This window comes from Gekko japonicus, unplaced genomic scaffold, assembly GCF_001447785.1.
Source record: "Gekko japonicus isolate JY-2015 unplaced genomic scaffold, Gekko_japonicus_V1.1 scaffold59, whole genome shotgun sequence".
Taxonomy (NCBI): domain Eukaryota; kingdom Metazoa; phylum Chordata; class Lepidosauria; order Squamata; family Gekkonidae; genus Gekko; species Gekko japonicus.
In genome coordinates, this window is record NW_015169174.1 from 1,145,972 (window position 1) to 1,163,315 (window position 17,344).

At 46.2% G+C, this 17,344-nt stretch overlaps 1 protein-coding gene across 2 annotated transcripts in view; it reads left to right on the forward strand.

Annotated features, from left to right (window-relative positions):
* The window catches only part of LDB1 (LIM domain binding 1), a 60,811-nt gene extending 45,163 nt beyond the window's left edge, over window positions 1-15,648 (forward strand). The window contains exons 2-11 of one of the 2 annotated variants that reach the window (XM_015415956.1): window positions 2,049-2,151; window positions 5,066-5,110; window positions 5,845-5,920; window positions 6,177-6,279; window positions 7,883-8,051; window positions 8,238-8,364; window positions 9,580-9,663; window positions 10,165-10,288; window positions 13,756-13,904; window positions 14,565-15,648. In XM_015415956.1, coding sequence (XP_015271442.1) covers window positions 2,049-2,151; window positions 5,066-5,110; window positions 5,845-5,920; window positions 6,177-6,279; window positions 7,883-8,051; window positions 8,238-8,364; window positions 9,580-9,663; window positions 10,165-10,288; window positions 13,756-13,904; window positions 14,565-14,795 — 1,211 coding nt within the window. In that variant the 3' untranslated portion in view covers window positions 14,796-15,648. The remainder of the gene's footprint in view (window positions 1-2,048; window positions 2,152-5,065; window positions 5,111-5,844; window positions 5,921-6,176; window positions 6,280-7,882; window positions 8,052-8,237; window positions 8,365-9,579; window positions 9,664-10,164; window positions 10,289-13,755; window positions 13,905-14,564) is intronic. The other variant, XM_015415957.1, reaches the window with a different exon arrangement.
* Window positions 15,649-17,344: the final 1,696 nt, after the last annotated feature.

The window sequence follows — 17,344 nt, forward strand, 5'->3', positions numbered from 1 at the left end:
TGTAAGCCATTTTGAGACAACTTAAGGTAGAGAAAAGCGGGATATAAAAACCTTCTCTCCTACTCTGCACAGGACCTGTACAAGAGCTTTCTCCAATGTCCTTCAAAAGTCATGCCTTTTGTGGCAAGAAGGATGCAATATTGCTGGCTTTAAGGATTTTCAGTCACATGCGTGCGCATGCATTTTGAAAAATTTCCGGGCAGTGTGCTCCGTGGCTGAGGCGCTGCAGTAATGTGGATGCTTGACCATGGGATGTCTGTGTGGGTAACCCGCAGCAGGGTGTGCTGTCTGGATGATATGCCCCGCAACACTTTTAGAGGTGACACCATATCACGCCAAGTTGTCAGTGTGACCACAGCCAAGGTGTTTAACCAGGTTGAGCTGTATAAGGTCATTGGAGTGACTTTGTTAAGCAAATCTGTATGTTGTCTTTTCCTCCACTGCAAATTGTGTTTCCTTCTACACCTACTTCCACAAATGCCCGTTAAAGTTCTGCATGTTGCACTTTGGGGTTCAAGAAGCGCTTGTGCCTTAGTCATACTGTGATGCACACATCTGCATGGTTGCTCTTCTCTTGAAGAAACTACAGAACCATCTGATTGGCATCCTTTACAGGAAACAGAATGAATTCTCAGAGCTTGGCATTAAAGAGCCAGTTTCCCACACAAGTTTGCACCTTGTAGGACTTATTTAAAATTAAGGCAAACAATGGCACTTCAGTTCTTTGTAGGTAAAGGAGGATACCGAGCTATCAAAATGTCTGCATGCTTTAATGGGCCCCCCAGCAGTGACATCCTTAACTCACCCAGTAGATTATTGTTAATTCATTCACAAAGAGAACCAGTCAGAAGACTGTCCTGTCTTGGGGACTGTTCTTTTGCCCTACCATATCCACACACAGTTCTGTGGTGACCTGGAGAATTATCCACCAACCCTGATTCAATGAATATTTCCATCACACCACTCCACACTGCACTGACACACAGTAAATGTTTCAGTGACTGACTCTTTATAGAAAGTAATTGTCCATTTCAGTAGATCTTGCTAAACCTAGTCATCACCTATAACTATTAATTAGAATTGGGTCACTCCTATGCTGAATGGATCTGGTATTAATTTGTGTTTTTGTATAGTGCTGTTACTCACACACTGCCTGACCTTTTGTTAAAAATCATTGTTCCTGGGATGTGCATACCTACCTACTTTTGTTAACAGTTTAAGAATCTGGTGAAGTGGACAGTGATCTGTGGAAACTTATGACACAGTAAATTTGTTAGTCTCTGTGATGCAGCTGACTTCTTATGTTTCTTGTTCTGAACATGGCCCATGATTGACTTTTCATCTTGATGCTGGAAGCTGGCCTGGTAAATCAGTTTTTAGAGTGGTCACCTACCCCATATTTCACTAGCCTAGCTTGATGCTTCCCCTTGGCTGCCAGAGCACTGTTTTCTGATTAGAGAACACAGTCCAGAACTATAGCAGTAGCTGGTCTTGGCACCTACCCAAAGGAGAAAGAAAAAGAAAGAGAAAACACAGCATTGATAAATGTAGCATTTTAGTTCCATTGCCGAATATGGCCAATGCTGTCCATCTCTTCCTTCCATATCCCTCCTCAAATTTATGGCATGCTGGGGCCATAGCTTCTCACTGTACCTCTATTGTGGGACAATTATAGCGTCTCTTGTCATGGTGCTATCTGTCTCCTAACAGCCCTTTAAGGTTGGAAGACTGACCCAGAAGTATAGACGCTATAGTGCTTTTGCCTCCTGGCCTGGGAAAAGAAGCACAGCACTATGGCAACAGCGGGAACATGACCAGTTCAGCTTGCCAGTTAGCTCTCTTTGCCCCAGGCAAATAGCAAGGCTGAGTGATCAGTTAAGCATTTGGAGCCTCTCTAGTGGGATACGTTGGGTCAGTACTGGGTTGCATGCTTGCAGGGCTGTAGCATTCATAGCACATTATGCCTGTGTTGTCCTTGTGTCTGGCCTGCTCCTGGCAGAGTGACCTTTGCTGATTTATGTCTTACTTTTCTTTCTCTTTTTTGTCAGGCTGTTCCTCTAAGTCATTCAAGCTGTACTCTCCAAAGGAGCCCCCAAACGGCAACGCCTTCCCCCCCTTCCACCCGGGCACTATGCTGGATCGAGATGTGGGGTAAGTGAGAGGCTCTTTGGTTCAGGACGGGTGTAATCTCAAACAACGCCGGCCAAATTCCAAGCTTGTCACCTCTGTTCACCTCTGCCTAGGCTCTTTGCAGCCCAAAACCAACATGAAGACTCTGCCCTTGAAATCAGGAAAGACTAAGTAAATGGAGCTTAATGTGGGGTATTTCGTGGGGCATGTTGATTACTGCAGTCTGTGGAACAAAATGGTGATGACCACCTCTCCCCCTCCAAACATTCATTGAGGCAGTAAGCCAAACACAAACATGGTTTCAGTCCTTGTTTATTCAGACCTCAGTCTAGAGTTTCCCACACTTCTGAAAACGCAGCATAATTTTTCTGAATTAAAATTGGAGGAATGCTAAGCCCTTGTATCTGAAAGAGATTCAGAGGATCTCCCTCCATTCTTTCTGCATTAGTGACTCTTGATTGCTACTGAGAACCAGCTTAGTGTAGTAGTTAGGCTGTTGGAGTAGAATGGGGGAGAGCCAGGTTCAGATCCTCACTCAGTGATGGAACTCACTGGTTGAGCCTTAGTAGCTGGCCCATCTCACAGACTTTGTAGGATAGAATGGCAGAGGGAGAAACCATGTATGCTGCCCTGAGCTCCTTGGAGAGACAGCAGGGTAAAAATGGTATTAAGGAAGAGGCAAGCTCAGAATAGTGATTCTCACATGTGCAGATTAGGAATGAATGGTCTAAAGCCATCAGTCATGGATCCATAGTAACTGGGTTTTGGTAACTGTGCAAGTGGCAGTGTTTTCCATGGCAGTTAATTTGTTTGGTCATTAGTGAGAGTACAAGCTGTTTACATAGTACTGGGAAAATGTGTAGGAGTGCATGGCCTTGTGGTCTAGGTTCTAGGACTGCTTGACACAGGACCATACCCTAAACCGCAAGGCCATGTATCCCTGTGCGTTCTTCCAATATTGCGTAAATAGATTGTATTCTCATTGTGGATGATCAGATATACAGACGTCTCTGCGTCAGAGATGGAGACTCTAAACATTATAAATGTCAGTTTTTCAAGTGACATTGTGGTTTACTTCATGGGTCATAAAATACACAGTAACTGCCTCTTGTAGACCACACAAAGTATACAATACCTATTTACCTGAGGCACCCTTGCCAATACTTCCAGCCCCACTGACTCCAACTTCCAGTTCCTTTATTCCTGTCAAGTAGCTGGTGTTCACTGACTTAAGTCAGCTGCCAGTTATGTCAGATCAAGTAATCTTGGCAACAGGTCAGCTTCTATATTGTAATATGACAGGCTGATATGAAACACATCCATACATGACACTCTGTGATGTTTAGTGCTGCTATGAGGGTTGAAGGTCAACCCCCTTTCCTGCGGGAACTTTGGAACCTAGTTCTGGGGAATTGTAATGATAGCATAGATGCCGGGCCTCTCTTTTTTATTATTAAGTTTTTTATAATTTTCCAAATATACAAGCACAAAATGCTGAAGCGTTTCTTTGCCCTTCCCTTGTAATAATATTGTTAGTTTATCCATTTCGGCTATTTCAAATAATTTCTGTACAAATGATTCCCTTGATGGGATTTTCTCTGATTTCCAATTTTTGGCAAATAAAATCCTAGCCGTAGTTACTATATGTACAATCAAGTGTTTATCTGATTTTTTATACATATCTGGCATTATATTTAATAAAAATAATTCTGGTTTAAAAGGTACATTTAGTTCTGTTATTTCTTGTATAATCGCCTGGATCATTATCCAATTTTTTTTTTACTCTGTCACAACTCCACCACCATAAATGCTGGGCCTCTTGAACAGTCAAAAGGGGAGGTTGTTAAGTTACCAACAAGACTGGGGAGAAATCTCTGCCATTCTGTGCTGGATGACAAGCAGACAAAATTCTGGTAGTAACTGCCCAAGTCTTTGTGATCATTCAGCATGAATGCAATGGAGGAAGAGAAAGGAGGACTGCTGGGGAGAAGGAAGGGCCAGGAGTTGGGAAAGTGGCTGTCTTTGGTAGTAAAGGTAAAGGTTTCCCTTGCTCAAAAGCCAGTCGAATCCGACTCTAGGGATGCGGTGCTCATCTCCGTTTACAAAACCGAAGAGCCAGCGCTGTCCGAAGATGTTTCCATGGTCATGTGGCCGGCATGACTAGACGCCGAGGTGCACGGAATGCTGTTACCTTCCCACTGAAGCGGTACCTATTTATCTACTTGCAATTTCTTGCTTTTGAACTGCTGGCTGTCTTTGGAGTGGTATGCAAAATCTAGGATGTCCTAGTCAGGAATGGCCATTAGCACCACCATTTACTATCTCTAAGAGAACCTAAAACAAAGTAATCACAATATAAAAACTCAGATCAAGAGCCCTGTCTCTAAAAGGTACAATGCATTTAAATTGAGAGAAGATGGAAATACAGGAGATAAATAAGAAAACAAAGTATAGTAGTAGTTTGGGTTTTTTAAGTCATATTCAGTACTAGCAAGGAAAGAAAAAATGGAGAAAAAAATTACAGATCCAAGAGGACAAAGGATAGATTTTTAAAGGCTAGAATGCAAATGAATACTGAGAGGAATAAGTTTCCAAGTACATTTTATATAGAGTATAAGCAGCAGGACATGACCAAGAAATAACACATGAGAGAAGGTTTTACAAGCAGGTTACGAAGAGATATACCAAGAATGCAAGGAAGGGGGATGAAGCTAAAATATAGAACCCATCAGGTGGAGAAGTTTAAAAGCAAGAAGGAACTGAAAGCATAATGTGAAGCAGAGGAGGGCGATAAATGATGCTGAGGCAGCACAAAGCAGTCCCCTGTTATTTTCCAGTGTTACCTATCCAGTTTAGCCTCTGGAGTATAATGAAATGGTTTGGGGTAGTCAGGAGCTTTTATTAATCACTCATGTGCTGCCTTATTTCTCCACAGACCGACTCCTATGTATCCACCAACGTACCTGGAGCCTGGAATTGGGTAAGAATCTGTGTTGCTCTTTGTTCTGGGGAACTGAATTTAGCAAAAAAGTAAAGACAGACCTAACATTTTAAGTGTGCTGTGAAATGGTTTGAAGATACATTTGCTATCCTGGAAACAAATGCTTTGGGAAATATTTGTTCAAGCTGCTTCCACAACGTGAAGGATGCCTGCCACATTCCCTACGTGCACATTTGTGAATATGTACAGAATTTTCCACCTGAGTGGAGTCAGAACTCCAGTATGTGTGTGCTGGAGATGTGTGGGAGTGAAGTGGGATAATGTTCAAAACCAAGAGCAGGTCAGCATGTTTGTGTGTGAATTTGACAACTCGTTTGAGTTTGAAAATGTCTGTGAAAAGTAGGACCACCAGTCTTCTGCGGTCAGCATTGTGCTCCTGATCTCTTTGTAATGCATTGTACCAAAACTAGCTGCTGCAAGCTTTATAAGCTACAATAATCACTCTTCTGTTCCCCTCCCTCCTCCTAGAAAATCCATGTGATCCAGCAGCTAGAGTATTGGACATAGATGTGGGGGAAATCTGGATTTATGTCCCTACTCAGGCATTAGCTTGTTAGAGGGCATTTGGTGTCCCATTCCCTATCTGTGAAATGTGAATAACAGAATGGTAATGTGTGTGCTGCACACTTACGTCAGGATAAATGACTCTTCCCTCTCACCCAGGTAGGAAGTCTGATTCCTTCCCCTCTTTAACTGTTGTGGTTGATTAACAGGAGGCACACACCATATGGCAACCAGACTGACTACAGGATATTTGAGCTCAATAAGCGGCTGCAGAACTGGACAGAGGTATGACGTTCCAGCTGAGGGGAATTAAATCAGGAAGATGTGTTGGGGAAACCTGAGGGCACAGGTTCCATGATTTCAAAGGAATGAGAGCTACTGATAGCCTCATAGGAAATGGAGGGAGGGGGAGAAGGGGGTATCAACCTGAGTTCCTTAAGCCTGGGGCCCAGGTTCCCTCGTCACATCTTTAGTAGTGGGGGTGGATGCTAGCTTGCCCCTCCATCCCTGTATATACTGTTCTGCTCCTCTGTGTCTGCAGGAATGTGACAATCTGTGGTGGGATGCCTTCACCACTGAGTTTTTTGAAGATGATGCCATGTTAACAATCACTTTCTGTCTGGAAGATGGACCAAAGAGATACAGTGAGTCCCAGGGCTATGGTGGGTCCTGTGTGGGGGCAATATGTACCATCATCTTAGATTCAGGATACAGTATATGTAGGGAGATGTTTGGAAGGGGTATAAATTGAGGTTATGCTTCAAAATATTCTGTAACCTGGAGTGGCTCCTAGACCATTCCCCCAATAAGTGGTCCCTATTTTCAGTACAGGCTTGGGATATGGTATATGTTTGGTATTGATTCAGTAAACTCTACATAGCCATCATTAAGAGAGGAGAACACAACAGTCTATGATTTTTGGACATCGAGGCTATTGATTACAGATAAAATAATTTGTACTGCTGCTATGCTGTAAAATATACAATTTTATCTCCCACAGCAGCACAGGGCCTCCCAGCCAACATTTATTATCTATGTTTTTGCTTAGGATGGTCTACTCCACTGCTGTTTGCCAGTCTAAATGGCCATCAAGTTCCCATTGTGGAGCACAAGACTTCCTGGGTACACCCCAGGTTTTTGGAAATGTCTCCATTACTGCTTAGATACAGAAGCATTTAGATTCCCAGAAAAACACATGTCCCATCCCCCCCTTAAGATTAAATAAATGCTCAATTTACTTTACTTCATCCTCATTCCAAAATCTGGTACCTGTCTTCTTAAGTAACTTGGTCCAAAGCCTGCCCACCAGTAACTGTCATAGATGACTGGTTCAGATTGTATTTCCAGTTTTCTGGACAGAGGATTTCTGATGCTTCCATATGACCTCCCAAGGGAGCTTTTGTATGTGATTACATTTTCCTTTGGGTACTCGCCAACCTGAATGAAAACACAAATGTATGTTTTCAAGGCACAATCAGATATGGTAATCTTTTAGCCCAGCAAAATAATTATTTGAAATTTGTGAAGCCTTCTTCCAAGGAGTATCTGTTTCATAAAGGAGCAGGAAAGTCTCAGGGGCCAGGAGGGTCGTCATTTGTGTACATACCATCCATCTATCCATCCATCCCCCTCCCTGAATGCATAGTACTCTGGAAAACAGGCATAACGTTTCAAGATATGAATGTGCATTGTATCTGAGAACAACCGGATGCTTCTGTGAAGAGAGATGAGCTGGATTGCCATTGTCTAAGTAGATGTCCAAATAACTGTTCAAGTCCTTGATGGCCAAATAGTCAGTGTGTGGCATGTACCATAGCAATGCCTTCACTGAGAGCTCGAAGCCAAATCTCTTGGCTTGCTGTCTCTCGGCTTCTTGTCAGGTTATAGGAAGTTGTCCTTTCCCCCTTTGATCTACCTTGACTCATCATCCTGATTGTACCAAGACAGACTAGGAAGTCTTAAGAACGACATGGAATAGGGGGAAATGCCATATTTTTAGATTTTCAGCTGCTCTTCATCCTGAGGTCACTACATGTTAAGGGAGACACTGTCTCTCGTTGCTGTACTTTGTGTGGATCCTTCATTCGTTAACTCACAATGTAACATTTTGTTTACTTCACCAGCAGTTCCACTGCACACTCCTTTTCCTCAGTATAGAAACATTGAGCCAGTGGGAATCCTGAGTCTGCAGTGCAAAGGCTGAAAAGCAATTGATTTTTTTGTCTTCTCTGTCATCTCTGTGTTCAGCGATTGGCCGCACCCTGATTCCTCGCTACTTCCGCAGTATCTTCGAAGGGGGTGCTACTGAGCTGTATTATGTCCTGAAACACCCCAAGGAGTCCTTCCACAATAACTTTGTCTCGCTTGACTGTGACCAGTGTACTATGGTCACCCAGCATGGCAAGCCCATGTTCACACAGCAAAGAAGTGAGAAAGAGGGTTTCCCCTTCTCCTGGTTCCCAATTAGCCTTTGTTCCTTATGGTGCCCCCCCAAAGGCTTCTGTCAGAAAGAAAAGGGTGGAGGAAGTAACTAGCTTTGAGGCCAGGCTGGGTGTAACTTGCTCACCTGAACTTCAGGGCTATTTATTTGCTTTTCTCTTGTACAGGTGTGTGTGGAGGGTCGCCTTTACCTGGAGTTTATGTTTGATGACATGATGAGGATAAAGACGTGGCACTTCAGCATCCGGCAGCACCGAGAGCTCATTCCCCGCAGCATCCTTGCCATGCATGTGAGTCCAGTACTTTGGTCTGGCCATTGGCTTGATTTGCTTGAAGCTATTTTGTCAGATTGTCTCTGGAATCTGAGAAACTTTCTGTTGTTTGCTTTCCTTATGCTGTTGCTTCTTGTGACCAGGATCTTGGGGCCAGCACCTGTCACAGAAAGACAGAAGCAAATGTAGAATTACAAGTTTCCAAATTGTTGACCTTGGCTTGGATACAACACTTGAGGCTTTTGTTCAAATTGACATCAGATATGCATTTTGCAAAGCATTGATGGGAATTTCGGTTCTACTTTGGGGTCTCTGCAGTCCCACATGCAAGTTGGGCACTTGCATGGCCAACTGCAGGAACATTCTAGGGCTCCAGCTTGCACTCCTGCCCCTATCCCTGAGCAGGAATCTGGGACTCTGCACATGCCTGGAATGAAAGCACATTCCTGCCTCAGTTACCTTCTGACCACTGCAACAACAACAGCTCAGTTTTCTCAGTGAACTTTCTCTGAGCCGTAGCTATCATGTTTTCCTTGGGGAGCACTTTCCCCCCCTACTTCCTTACTAATTTTTAGTTTAGTTTGACAACATATTTGATTTTTCACGGGCTTTTTTCTCTGTCCTCTGCATTTCTTGAGTATCTGTCATAGTGGCTACCTTCCCCACGTGTTTCTGTTACTGAGTTACATAGAGCAGCCTCTTGGTCCACATCTTCCATGTTTTACTGTACAGTATTCCACCTTTGTCATGCCACCTTTGTCAGAGTAGCTCTTTGCAGTTTGCTTTTCACTAGCACCTTTTCCAGCAAACCACTCACTTCTATATGGGACTGCATTGAAACCACCAAGAAAAACAAACAAACATTTTGCTGGCCTGTAACAGATGATCATCCGTGGTCAAACCCACTCTCATTCCTTACTGTGTGTGTGTGTCGCTTGCTTATTAGTCTGGATATTTTGTCAGAATGAGAAGGAATTGAGTTGAAAGGCACAAATAGTAAACAAAACAAAAAATACTCTGTCAAGGGGAGACCTAGGAGCAACAGTTGGAGGATTACAGTCCTAGGACGTTCCCAGAGTAAGCTCTGTGCAGCCATGGAACCTTGCAAACAACCTGTTTACCCCTTTACCGGAACATTTATAAATAGTGAAGGTTCCAGTGTTTGGAAATAGAAAGTATTTAATGAAGTCCCCTATTCTTGTTTGACTCCTTCTTCCCCCCTCCCCCAACTAGGCACAAGACCCCCAGATGCTGGACCAGTTGTCCAAGAACATCACCCGTTGTGGACTTTCAAACTCCACACTCAACTACCTCCGAGTAAGTCCTTTTCCAGAGTGCCAGTGGAATGAAGTAACTGGATCCCTTCTCTTTTCAGTTTTCAGAAACAAACAAAAAGAAAGAAAGAAACCACCTTTTAGGGACAGTATTTGGGAATAATAGTATGGCGTTTTCCTGTTTTACGATGGGTGTAAATTGTTTTTGGAATTATATTTTGTATTTATTAAAACAGAATGCTATGCCCATTGTACTGAGAACTGGCCTGAGAATTCTATGTATAGCCTTGCAGCTCATGGCTAGAAATTCATGCAATCCTGTCTGTCCAACTAAAAAAGGGCATGACTGAAGGTAGGTGTGAAAAGAGCACCACAATAGGCATGAGCCCTTAGAAGATGGCACAGTGTGGCAGGGTATCTTTGTCTTTCTGTCATTCCATTGCCCACTGGGGCATATTCTGGCTCCAGGAGGCTGCTAGCCTCTTAGTTTTCACTGCTCAGGGCAGCACCAAACTGTGCTCTCTTCCCTTTTTCTCCCTGCCAGCTTTGTGTAATCCTAGAACCAATGCAGGAGTTGATGTCGCGGCACAAGACCTACAGCCTCAGCCCCCGAGACTGCCTCAAGACATGCCTCTTCCAGAAGTGGCAGCGTATGGTGGCACCACCTGGTGAGAATCTTGCAAGGAGGGGCTGGGTGTTAGGACAGACAGCTCTGTGAGGCTGGATTACTAAGCCACATGCCTTTTCTATCAAGACCACCAGAGGGTACTATGGACAGTATCCCTGTGCAGGTTGCAACTCCTAGTGGAACCTACCAACTTCACAGGTGTTTGGAAGAATGCAGCTTGGCTGTAGGGGCCAGAATTCTTGCCTCTTAGTCTGGCTCTTGGGTGTACAGTGTGGGATAAGAAAATGAAACACTGGCGACCAAGATATGGAACCAAAGTGGAAGCTGAAACCCAAAAACCTGTTCAGAGAGGGTTGGGTGTTTTTTTTTGCAGTGAACTGGAATTTAAACCAAACATAAAATCTCAATAGAAAAGAGAAATTTGTGGCAGGGTATGAGCCTTAAACTTGTGAGCAGTGACTCACAAAAGCTCATATCCTGCCACAAATTTTGTTAGTCTTTAAGTTGCTACTGGACTCTTGCTCTTTTCAACTGCTACAGACTAATAGGGCTACCCATCTTGATCTAAAATCTCTCAGTTGTTTTGAATCTTTACTGGAAACATGAAAAGGGTAACCAGTTCAAAATGAATGGTTCAATAGTGAGGTCCTCAGGAGATTCTTTTTAGGGGTGGTATGAGCTACTCTGTGTTCCAGTGATTTTTGGAGAAATTAGATTTCTCCTTGAACCATCTTAGAAGAGGAGGAGGAGGAGCAGCAGGTGAGATGACTCCTGCTACTCAGATAAAAGCTTGGCCACCTACAAGCTGAACTGAGGCTAGAAGTTTCTCTGTGTTTCTCTGGCAGCACTCTCCTGCTACCATTCTAAACTGCATAAGCCTCTTTTTTTTTTTGGCTAAATTAGTGGAGCTTCTTGGAAGAAAAGATTGAGCCCTAAGGAGCTGGGGATAGGGGAGCTGATAGTTAACAAGGAGGGCAGGCTATGAGAAGAGGAGGAAAGGGAGCTCATTTTGAAAGGTGGGGTAAGATGATGCTTAGCTGTTTTAAGCTGATTAATAAAATAATCACTTTGTTATTTTGCCCAATGCCTCTGTGGGTGGCTAGGTCTAAAGCTTAGTTTTCACCTCTGGCACTATCTAAAGGAAGACTTTCCTCCTAAAATGGATATTGCTTATTATAAGTTGGTTTCTTCTTTTAGATTTACAGGTCCATGGTGCAGAAGCTAGCTTTTTCCCCTCTTCTTACTCTATGCAACATTGGCAAAGTAATGTTAATAAAAACCAGTGCCTAGGGAATAAGAGGAAGTGAGGCAGTATGTTGATACTGCATATAGTTTTGATATAACTAACTTTTGCATCAGGCAATTGTGAACAACGTTTGCATATAATAATGACAATGAGGATAATGATGATGATGGTGATGATGATAATATAAAGAAATATGCAGTTATTCTGTCTTGGGAGGAAAGTCTCCTTTTCTAGAGGACACATGAAGTTGCCTTCAGGGCCGGCTCACCCGCTAGGTGAACTAGGCATTTGCCTAGAGTGCGAGCCGGCCCTTGGGGCGCCAAACTGGACCCGGACCCCCCACCAAAAGCCCTGCATCTCCCTGGCCGCCGCCACCTCTTTCTCCCCGAGTCCGGAAAGCGCTGAGCTTGCCGGACTCGGGGAGAAAGAGGCGGCGGCGGGCATGGAGATGCAAGGCTTTTGGCGGAGGCGGGGCTGGGTGCAGTTTGGCGCCGCCCACCCAAAACTGTGCCTTTTCCTCCAAAAGCACCGCCCGAGGCGCCCTGCGCATCCGTCTGGTGGTGGGCTCCCCTCTGACCGGTGGCAGCCACTCACTGGGGCTGGAGTGGGCTCAGGCGGCTTGTCTTCCAATGGGGGCTTGGCCTGGCCTGACGCGCCCACTCCCTGGCCTGACACGCCCACTCCCTGGCCTGACGCGCCCACTCCCTGGCCTGACGCGCCCACAACCGGTCTGCGTAGGTGCAGAGGCTGCTGCTGCCACACGCCAGCCCCGGCTGCGCGCTCGCCCCTCACCTGCCCACTTCAGGGGCTCCCTCGAACCTACCTTCCCAAGTGCCTCCTGCCTGCTGGGCTGCCACTTCTCAGACAGGGAGGGGCACCTCGGGGAAGGCCAAGGTAAGCGGGACAGGAGGGAAGGAACTTTAACGCTGGTAGCTCACAAGGTAGCATTTTTGCTCACAACACTCCACAGCTCAGAGGGAGCGTTGGTTCCAGGTATCTGAAGAAGTGAGCAGTGACTCCCGGAAGCTCGCACCCGGCCACCAATGTTGTTAGTCTTGAAGGTGCTCCTGGACTCGCACAAGCAGAAATCCCTCTCCCCCTTTCCACCCCCCCTTCTCTAGAAGACATTTGGTGGGGGTGGGGAAGGCCGGAGAGATAACCCATACGATCAGGGGTTGAGACATTTTGTTCTTCCTGCGGGGCGCGCGAATTTCCAAGCTGACTGGAAAGGACAGACCCCCCCCTCCTCTCTCTGTCTGCCCCCCCCCCCCGTTTGCAAAGACTGTGGCTTATGTGTGTGCTTTTCTGCAGCTCCGCTGGAAGCAGTGTTCCCTCTAAGCTGAGTGAGTGTGCGCTGGCTCACAGTTTTTTAGCCTCCAGCTCACACATTTTTGTCTCTGCTCAGGAAGGGACGGCTCCAGAGCAAACTGATTTATGTGGCGGCGGAGGGGGGCGGGGACTCATTGGGATCCTTCTCTCCAGGCCCCGCCTGGAGGTTGGCAACCCCCATAATTGGTGGACGCACGGGCGTGGGGGATGTCAGAAGGTAGCCCTGCCTAGGGCACAAAAACGCCTAGAGCTGGCCCTGGTTGCCTTATGCTGAGTTAGACCATTGGTCCATCAAGGTCAGTATTGTCTATTCAGACTGGTAGCAGCTTTTGAGGGTCTTAGGTGGAGGTCTTTCACATCACTTGCCAGCAGATCTTTTTAACCGGAGATGCCAGGGATTGAACTTGGGACTTTTGGCATGCTAGGCAGATGCTTTACTACTGAGTTGGCTGAGCTACCTAGGGAGGTTAAAAAGTGATTAATAATCAGTTTAAAACTGCTAAACATAATCTACCCCTCCTCCTTTTCAAACTGAGTTCCATTTCCTGTCCATTTTCCAGAAATGAAAGCCATCAGTGTGGTGATATTCATAAAATCTATCTAGACAAGTTCAAAGCATCTGATTAAATTTCTTCTGAAAGTTAGTGTCTGAGCTGGGATTGTACTGGAGAGTTAAAAAAATACTGTTGAACCAGACCTGGAACTGAACCCAAATGTTTAATGATTTGACTTTCTACTGGTGAGCAAGAACTTGCATTTGTTTTGGAAGTCAGGACTGGTTGTCATCAAGTGTAGCAGTAAAACATCATGGATGTACAGTGTCTGGGGTCTTTTAAGTTCTAATAGGCATATATTGAGATGATTACAGAAGAATGTTCCTCTACTGGGGTCTAGCTGTCTCACCAACATTCCCTTTTCTAACTCCTTCCCAGCTGAGCCTGCACGGCAGCAGCCCAGCAAACGCCGGAAAAGGAAGATGTCAGGGGGCAGCACCATGAGTTCTGGTGGTGGCAACACAAATAACAGCAACAGCAAGAAGAAGAGCCCAGCCAGCACCTTTGCTCTCTCCAGTCAGGTACCTGTAAGCATCCCCTTTTCATTCTCTCTTCTTCTTTGCCTGAGAAGTCTTGTCTGCATGGGGGCCTGTTCCCTGCAGCTGGAGAACCCAAGGGAAATGCTGGCTAATGCTTCCTGTAGCATTAACCAGAGGTCAGGGAGCTCAGTTTATTCCAACAGCCATTATTTTGGTGCTGCTTAGTTCTGGAGCCACAGCTTCTGTGACCAGGAAGATTGTTCTCTAGCTTTGGTGTTATAGATGTACAGAAGTCTGCTTGAGTGCTATACCAACTAACTTAGCCCTATTTCTAGGTGATCCCTGAGGCAACAGTAAGTTCTGAGGCATTAGACTTCTCCTTCCTTGAGTTGAATTAGAAATGAGGTGGGAGGCCATATCCATCTATTTTTCTAGTGTATCCTTAGACATGTCAAGTGGCTGTGGGAAGCTTTAGTGTAGTGATCAAGACTGAACACCCAAAGCAGCAGTGTTGCAAATAGGGGATAAGGCAAGTTGGGGAACAAGAGGAGTCTAGAGGATACAGCAAGTGAAAGGGGGAAGGAGAGACTTCCATATCCCATACGAGAGGGTATCCTCATTTGTGGGAGCTGGCTCCTTCAAGCATTGTGCTGTGGGTCAGGGCAGTCTCCACCTCGATTATGTTTCGGGACCCTCTTCCCTCCTCAGGATGTGATGGTGGTGGGCGAGCCAACCTTGATGGGCGGAGAGTTTGGCGACGAGGATGAGCGCCTTATCACACGGCTGGAGAACACACAGTTCGACGCTGCCAATGGCATTGATGATGAGGACAGCTTCAACAACTCTCCTGCATTGGGCGCCAATAGTCCCTGGAACAGCAAGCCCCCCTCCAGTCAGGAGAGCAAGTCTGAAAATCCTACGTCGCAAGCATCGCAGTAAAGCCCCCACCCACTGCCCAGCCTGGCCTGGCCATGACTTGGCTGGTATCCCCACGGACTGAGTTGAAACCGTTCTACCTGGACATTTGTGAAGAAGAGTGGCTGGCTGGCTGGCAAGGTAGCAGGGCCGATGGGCACTGCAGTCTGCCCACCTACCTGCCTCCAGTCTGCCTGACCACCACTCCCTGCTGTCTGCACTCTTCGCTGTGCCCCTTGGGGGCAGACTTGGGGCACTGAGACCTGATGGAGCTTTGATCTCACTCTAGCTCCAGCAGAATTTTAATCCCCTCTCCCCCCCCCCTTGCCCCACACACTCAGAGCCCTTGATGCCACAAACTACTCTCATGTGGGATGGGGTTCCATGTTCAGTGCATATGCAGCTCCCCAGCACCTGATCACCTTGCCTGATTTGGCAAGAGATCGGCCAAGTGCTTAAGCTGGTTTGACAGAATGTCTACCTGAGCACGTTTTATTTTTCCTGTTCCATATTCAACCTCAAGGGGGCTCCCTTCCAGCAAGAGAGTCTGCCAACAATGTGCTGACGACTCTATTACTCCCAGTGGGGGCAGCTAAGATTTTGTGGGACAGGTCTCAGTCCCTGCTGGCAGCTGTAGGTGTGACAGGGCAAGTATTTCTGTTCTGCCTGAAGAACTCAGAAAACCAGTGTGGGAGCAGGTGGAGTTGGGGGTTTAACACCTCCTGGAATGTGATTAGAAAACTGCCCTGCAGTCATATGGGATGGGCAGATGTCCCTTCTAGTCTGATCTTTGGGTTGTAGGACCAGCCTGCTGCCCAGCCGACTCCTGCAGAAAACCGCTATCTTGACCCCCTCCCAGTACTTGGTTTTTGTTTTTGTTTTTTTAAAAAAATATTATTATTAAAATTGTAAGTTAAAAAAAGGAGAGGGAAAAAAACAGCAAATCTGCCCTCCCTCCCTATTTTCCCCCAATCCTGATTTTTGTACAGGCTTGTCTACCAATCCGGGAGTCTTGGTTTTTATATACAGTTCTGAGAGCTTCAAACCAAGGAGAGACTTTGCAGACTTCCTTTATACACCCTTTGAGGACAGCATGGCTGCCCCACTTGCCCCCTCTGTGTAACTCGTGTGTGCTGCTGTCCCTGCTCCCCCCCTTCTCTACCACCCCCCCCTTTCGGGTTTGTGTACCTTGTGCTTGTATATTTCCGCGCTGTAGGCCGTGTGTATGATACTGTTTTTCACTGTGTTCTCACTAATGCAGCCACCCCCATCAGTGGTTGGGGGAGTTCATTCTGATGGGCATCCCTCTCAGAAGGCAGGAGCATTCAGAGAGTACTGTCACCAGTTTTACAGCAGTGGGACAAATCGAGGAACAGGGCTAACAACAGGGTCCCGTAGGAAGTATCGTCTGGGGATCCTGGTCCCCATCCCCATGCTCTCCAACGTTTGGATTTCGTTGATGCTCTTTCACCTGCATTTTGTGCTCCCAGTTTTGTCCTATGTGCCCTGGAAAGAGGATTCCCTTATGTCACAGAGGCCTCGAAGAAATCACACGTGGGGCCCCTTTTTCCACATTTTGATAATGGCGTACAGGATAGTGTGAGGTGTTTTGGTCACCTCATGACATAGGCTGGTTGTGAGTCTGGTGGCGTTTACGGGACACGGTCCAGAGTGTCATGGCAAGCCCCCCTTTGCCTTATTGAGGCTATTTCTCCAAGCTGACCCAAGGGCGATGCAAGGGTGTTCTCCTTAGCAGGATTACTGCCATCCTTTTGCCCTAGAGCTGCTGTTTTGGCCCATTATCTCAGAGTGGTCTGTTCACCACTGGGGCAGAGCTCTCCCTCTGAATCATGTCCTGGAATCCCAGAAATTCTTCTCTCCCCTGGAGGAGCCCAGCTGGATCAACATGAAATAAGTTCGGGGGGGTGGGGGGGGCTGGTCACTTTTATGTTACTGGGCCTGGACACTCCATCCTGCTCCTTCCCTGGGAGCAGGCAGTACAATAGTCAGTACTATAATTTACAGGATGTTTTCTGTATCTTTTTTGTACCTAAAGATATGAGCGTCACGTCCCCCATTGCTGTGGCTGGGCATGAATTGGTGACGTGTACTCCATCCCCTCTCCCCCACCTTTGCTCTTCCCACCTACCCCACCCCCCCCCCGGGGCACTGTAAAGCCTTTTTTTTTTTTTTTTGCATAGTTTGTGCCATTTATGGTCATGTATGGTACCAATAAAACAACTTTTCGGTTTGGTGCTCTCCTGCCAGAGTTATTTCTCATTTGCATCTGAGAAAGGGGATCTGGTCGCTCCTGCTAAGGCCAGTTCAGACTTCATTGCTGAGTCATGAAGTAAACAGTTAACTTTGGCTTGGATCCTTAGGCGCTGTTCCTTTGGAGCGACGGCAGCTTCTCCAGCAGAGTGGCTTTTCAGTCAGTGAAGAAAGGAGGGAAGATTTCTGCCAGGCTTTTCTCCTCCTTCAGTCTTACCTTCCAGTTCTCTCACCGCACTGTCCTTAGATGCTCAATTTCAGGCAGCACAGATGGTCTGGAGTAAGGAGGAGGTGGGGAAATC